General features: G+C 47.3%; 1 protein-coding gene across 1 annotated transcript; it reads left to right on the top strand.

Moving 5' to 3' along the window:
- The first annotated feature begins 1,623 nt into the window (after positions 1–1,623).
- Positions 1,624–2,085, top strand: LOC118348649. Its single transcript, XM_035690716.1, has one exon. It carries the CDS (start codon positions 1,624–1,626, stop codon positions 2,083–2,085), a length of 462 nt encoding a protein of 153 aa, XP_035546609.1.
- The last annotated feature ends 4,695 nt before the right edge of the window (positions 2,086–6,780 follow it).

Genomic DNA, 6,780 nt, shown 5'->3' with positions numbered 1-6,780 from the left:
ACCTTAGCATAGACCTAAAGGCTAAAGAAGTGAGGCAGAAGCGTCGAAGCGTCAGTGCAGAAAAGAACGTTGCCATAGCTGAGGAAGTGGACCGCCTCCTGACCACTAGATTCATTCGAGAAGCACAATACCCAGAGTGGCTATCCTGGTGCTTGTAAAGAAGACGATCGACAAAAGAATTGTGAGTCGACTTCACCGACCTCAACAAAGCCTACCCGAAAGACAGCCTCCCACTTCCACACATGGACCTGATTGTCGACTCCATGAGAAGTCATCGTATGCTCAGCTTCATGGATGCCTACTCTGGGTATAACAAAATCCATATGAACCTCGAGGATGAAGAGAAGACTTCGTTCATCATTGACTGAGGCTTGTATTGTTGCACGAAAATGCCTTTTGGGCTTAAGAACACGAGTGCCACCTACCAGCAGCTGGTTAATAGTATGTTCAAAAATCAAACAGGAAGACGCATGGAGGTCTACATGGATGACCTGTTGCTTAAGAATGGTACCGCAGAACAGCACCTAAATGATTTAAGGGAGACTTTTGCAATACTACGACAGTACCAAATGAAGCTGAATCGGCAAAATGGGCTTTCAGTTTCGGATTTAGAAAGTTCTTAGGATTCATGTGTCCGAAGCCAACCCCAAGAAAATGGGGGCCATCCTCAACATGTTTGCCTTTCGTCAAGGTCCTACGAAGGCACAGGTATTGGATAGTGAGTGTGACCTAGCGTTGGAAGCCCTCAAGAAGTACCTCACGAGCCCACCACTCCTCAGCCAACCCCAGTGTGGGGAAACGCCGACTCCGTACCTAGCGATCTTCTCAAGCTGCCTCCTCAGCATTGGTGCACAAGGAGAATGGGGTCCAAAGGCTAGTCTACTACACCAGTCCAGAGTATTAGAGGGCCGAAGCTAGATACCCGTGCATAGAACACCTCGCCATTGCCCTAGTAGTAACCACACACAAGCTGCACCTGTACTTTCAAGCTCACCCGATAAAGGTCTTCATGGAAACCCCTCTAAAAAAAGGTACAACAGCAACCAGACGCCTCAAGCCAACTCATGAACTGGGTAGTGGAGTTGAGCAAATTCAACATTGACTATACACCATGGAACACCATTAAAGGACAAGTGCTAGTGGACTTCATTGTTAAGTTTACCAGTTTCCTGGCAAAGAACGATGATGCACCTTCCATGAAGCCTTGACAAGTATTCGTTGATGGCTCATCTTGCCAGGCTAGAGGGGGAGTGGGAGTGCACATCGTTACATCTGAGGGAGAGGAGTACAATTACGCTATCAAATTGGCATTCAAAACGACGAACAATGAGGTGGAGTATGAAGCACTGCATTTAGGGCTAATGGTGGCCAAGTCTCTAGGTGCCACCAAAATCGAAGTACGGGTTGATTCTCAGGTTGTGGTCAATCAAGTGCGAGGGAAGTTTGTTGTAAAAAGTGAAAAGTTAAAAAATACATAGCATTAGTAGAGGCTGAGCGCCCCCATTTCAAGTATTTCCAAATTCAGCAAGTGCCGAGGGCAGAAAATCATAAAGCGGACAAACTGGCACATGTGGTGTCTTGACAAGAGGACTCCCCCTATTAGAGTAAACAATGATACAAACCATGGAAGTACCTGCTGTAAGGATCGAGGTAATGGAAATACTGCCTAGAGCCCCAAGTTGGGTGGAGGACATATTCAGGTATTTGGAAACCAATGAGGTGCCAGAGGACAGACAGAAGGCCAAGAAGATTAGAAATAGAGTAGCCCGCTACACTCTAATCGAGAGAATTCTGTATTGGAGGGGCCACTCGGCACCTCTCTTGAGGTGCATCTCCAAGGAAGAAGCGCAATACGTGTTGGCAGAAATACACAAAAGGGCTTGTGGGAGTCACTCAGGAGGAAAGGCGCTGGCAGGGAAGGTAATGAGGGTGGGGTATTACTGGCCTCGTGCCCTGAAGGATGCCAAGAAGTATGAGCGAAAATGTCAGAAGTGCCATGAATATGCCAAGGTGCCCCATTTCCCATCTAAAGAGTTGGCGTCGATCACCTCGTCTTGGCCTTTTGCCCAGTGGGGAATTGACTAGGTCGGCCTGCTTCCCCCCAGGCAAAAGAGGAGTACTTCCCCCCAGGCAAAAGAGGAGTAAAGTTTATGGTGATGGTTGTGGACTACTTCACCAAGTGGGTTGAGGCCGAGGCCTTAGCAACCATCACTACGAACAGCATCACACGGTTCCTATGGAGGATGGTAGTTTGCAGGTTTGGCATCTCGCGTACTATCATATCGGATAAAGAGAGCCAATTCGATTCCGATTACTACTGTAATTGGTGCCAAGAATTAGGGATCAAGTTCTGGTACTCATCCCCAAGACCCCCAGTCTAAAGGACAGGTTTGGGCGACCAGCAAAACACTATTGGGAATGCCCAAGAAGCAGCTCGACGACAGAAAGGGAGCATGGGCAGAAGAACTCCCCACCGTTTAGTGGGCCTACCAGGTCACAGTGAAAACGCCGACTAGGGAAACTCCTTTTACCCTCACTTAAGGCCACGAGGCGATGCCGCTAGTAAAGATCAGAATTCCCACCTGTAGAGTTCAGCACTTTGAGCAAGAGTCCAAAGATAGACGGCTAGAGGAACAGTTGAATTCGTTGGAAGAAGTCACACTGGAAGACGAAAAAAGAACTATGGCCAACAAAAGAAGGGCCGAGAGATGCTTCAACAAGCGTGTGCGTCCAAGAACATTCAAGGTCAGGGATCTCATACTCAAAGAGACAGGAATAACAATACAGGACGAAGGAAAGCTAGGCCTCTGATGGGAGGGCCCCTATGTGGTCACCGCCACAAACCTCTCGGGCTCCTTCCATCTACAAGAATCTCAAGGGAATGAGTTGCTGCATCCCTAGAATGTTGAACATCTATGAAAATTTTATTGCTAAGCTAATTCATTGTCTTAAATTTATATATTTCCATTCACATGTTACAGGCTCTAATAAAAGAAGTGTTGTATTTCAATGGCAAATTTCACGAACATAATGTAACCCACCAACGAACTCTCCACCAACAAAATCAACTTAGTCTGCACCAGCAAAGTCAACTCCATCAATGTGATCTACATCGGCAAATTTAACGAAATCTCCATCAACAACTTACCTCCCAGTGAGGGGAAAGAGGCTAGTGTAATGCAGTTGCTCTACCCTCTCGTAGAGGAGTGCGGTTTGGCACTTGGCCACCCAAAAATAAAGACTTACCTTCCTCGTAAGTGTCAACAGGCGAGAGCGGGTCTAGTAATAGACTGTCCAAACAGCTTACCTCCCTGCAGGATACTATAGGAAAATGCAGGCCTAAAGGTTGCCTTGTTCCTCTTGCAAGGGAGACTGGGATCAGCCTCACGGCTACCTAAATAACTTACCCTAAGCTCTGCTGCGATGAAGTGTGGGATCAATGCCAGCCTAACCCAAACTTACCATTCCCTGCGATATCAACAGGCGGGAGCGGGTCTAATCCCAAACTATCCAAACAACTTACCTCTCCACGAAGGATGATAGGTGAGCAAGCGGTTCAACCTCCTAGATTGGGAGAATAGGACCAACACTCTCAGTGACCCAAATAACTTACCCCAACCCCCATCACAACTAAGGAGCAGACCAACCACATCACTTTCAGAATTAGCTCCCCCGCGAGGCACCAGAGGGAAAGATAGGCCTGAAAGTTGCCTTATCCCTCCCACGGTGGAGTGTGGGTGAGTCCTCAGCTACTCGAAGAAAAAAGTTTTACTTTCCTTGTAAGCGTCAACGGGAGGGAACGGGTTCAACATCAGACTTCCCCAAATGACTTACCTCCCTTTGAGATACCATAGGGAAAGGTAGGCCTAAAGGTTGCCTTGTCCCTCTCGCAGCTGAGAGCGGGAACAGAAACACGGCTATTGGAATAACTTACCCTGACGCCCGCTAAGACAAAGTGTGGGATCAGTGCCAGCCTGACCCAAACTTACCCTTTCCTATGGTGTCAATGGGCAAGAGCGGGTGCAGATACAAATGTGTCAACGAGCGGGAGCGAGTCCAGATACAGACTGCCCTAACAAGCTACCTCCCACGAGGAACAAAGCAATAGGATGAGCCAAAGGTTGCCTTGTTCCTCCCGCGAATGAGACTAGGTTCAGCCTTGAGGCTGCCTGAATACTTACTCTGACCCCCACCATGGTGAAGGAGCGAACCAACCATATCGTTGTTCGAATTACCTCCCCGGTGGACAAAGAGGCGGTTTGGAATGAGTCATTCTGACTTCAACCTGACGGAGTGCAAGCCGAGTCTATTGACCGCCCGAATACTGGAGCAAAAAGCACGGACATCAACAACACGGACGTCAACTGCACAAACAACAGTGGCGTGGTAGAAAACGGCAAGCACAGTATAACGTAGGCCAGGGGGCGCAGGTTTGTGAAATTAACACCTGCCCTTAAGAGCAAAATAATGACAACATCCTTATCTTCCGACCAGGAATCAAATACATAATGTTAATGGAGGAAAAATGGTATACTCCCAAATTGCCCGGACAGCTTAACTCCTCGCGGACTAAGGAAGCAAGCCAAGCCTGAGGCCATCCGATCTCCTCGCGGCGGAGAGCGGGATTAGCCCCACGGCTACCCGAAGAATAAGTCTATACTAATAGGGGGAAGTTGGGTACAATTTACATCCCCGAGGACCAAGGAGGCAAGCCAAGCCCATGGTCGCCTTGTCTCCTTGCGACGGAGAGTAGGATTAGCCCCACTAGAAGACTACATGATAAAGGCGAGGTAAAGTGAAAGAATAAAAGAATCAAGCAGGTAAAGCCCAACCAGAAGGTGGACAAAGAAGTAAAGGAAATCGACACAAGGAGAATGCGGAGAAATGTTAGCCTCGTTAAGAAAAGTTGCTAGGGCCCCAAGAGAATGACTACACGATAAAGGTGGTCAAAAGAGACTCGAACAAGAAATTCATTGGCCAGCGGTCGTTAGGCGTAGGCTAGACACGGGTAGTGCGGACCGTAAAGCATAGTATGGCGAATCCTTGTGGCCAAACCCCCCCAAGGCCGGCCACAAAAGAAAGAAGAATAAAATAGCAAAAGATGAATGCGTGAAGGGACATAGCCAAATATGGTCAACAAAAGGTAATATTATTAATCATCGATGCAGCAACACGAGTCCGTAAAGTTATGGAGGGCAAGGTACAACATAAAATGGCTAAGTGTATCAGCGACGTGCAACTAAAACCAGCTAAGCGCAACATAAAGTTGAAAAGCAAAACAAACCAAGATCTCATCAAGTAAAATTGCATGAAAGTCCCAAGAGGACGACTACCCAGTAAGGGTGGACGAACACAGCGCAAACAGATGATTGGACAGCTAGCGGGGCAATAAGGAATCTTGTGCTTTCCTGAGCCAAATTCCCCAGGTCAGCCACCAAAAAAAAAAAAAAAAGGGAGAAAAGATAAGGAAATACATGAAAGGAAGGCATAATAGAGGCAAGCAGCTCGACATGACAAAAGTGTGAAATACTTTCATTGATCAAAGTTATATACAAGTCGTAAGGTGGCAGCGCATAGGTATATACATTTGACCAAAAAAAAAGTGAAGAGAGTGAAGGAAAAGCACGAAAGGAAAAACATAACAAAGACAAACGACTGGGCGCAACAAAGTACAAGGCGATATCATTAATCATCACAAGTTACAATATAAACCCGTAGAGTTACAAAGAACAAGTTACAACATAAAGTCACAAAGTTGCAAAGAACAAGTTGCTAAATAAAGCTGTAGAGTTACTAGGAGCATGATACAACGTAAGGCAGATCATCACGACTACATACTGGCAAAGTTAAGTGAATGCGCCAAAAAGTTATGGGGTGCAGTGAAACGAAGCCTGATTAGGTCATATTCCAGTGGAAGTGGCAAACAGAGATCTTCATCACTACGACGTGTCGATAACGCATGAGGTTACCTCTAAAAAAATCAATAGGGATGTAATGAGGCAAGTAATTGAGTCAAACGGTGATGGCGACAACCCAGAAGCCACCGGAAACCACCTGTCAGCTGAGGAGAGGTATGAGAAACAGTTGGAGGAGGTAAAGATTGCAAACAAGAAAGGCCTCAAAGATGAGCTAAATATGCAAAAGGGCAAGAATGAGGAGAGCTCAATAAGCGAAAGGGCGAGAACGAGAAGCTGGGGAGGAGGTTTAAGGCCACAACAGCAGAAGAGAAAGATGATCTGCTCAGAAAGAGCCGTGCGGCTGGTGGTAGAGGAAAGTCCACCTTTAGCAGGCAAGATCGTTCCCAGCGGGGTTACCACTGAGGGCGCACAGAATTAGACCCTTCCCGAGAGGAAGACCCCTACACACAAGATCCTTAGGTCGCACCAAGGGTTCTGAAGAACGTGAGGGTTCTGAAGAACGTGAGTCTTCATTCGCTTTAAGCCATCGGTAAAACCGAGGCGCCACGCGTCATTGTGAACACCATAGACATATGACAACTCCTCCCGCAGACTACAAATAGTAGCTTCACGAGCTTCTAAAACCTGCTTGGCCTCACCCTGATCAGCCTCCAAGTCCCTCATCTGCTTCCTTTCCTCATTCAGAGCTTTCCTATTGTCCGTTAGAGACTTGTTAGCAACCTCAAACCGCTAGGTTAGCCACTTGTTTGTCCGGTCTTCGAAATCCTGCCGTTGGTGTAGTTCCCAGTTTTTGACCTGCAGCTGCTCAAGCTCCAGCTGACATTTGTTGAGAGACCGCTAGAACACCTCCCTCGCCTCAGAA

This window comes from Juglans regia, chromosome 6, assembly GCF_001411555.2.
Source record: "Juglans regia cultivar Chandler chromosome 6, Walnut 2.0, whole genome shotgun sequence".
Taxonomy (NCBI): domain Eukaryota; kingdom Viridiplantae; phylum Streptophyta; class Magnoliopsida; order Fagales; family Juglandaceae; genus Juglans; species Juglans regia.
The sequence above is the reverse complement of the archived record's forward strand: the minus strand, read 5'-3'. Positions and strand labels throughout refer to the sequence as shown.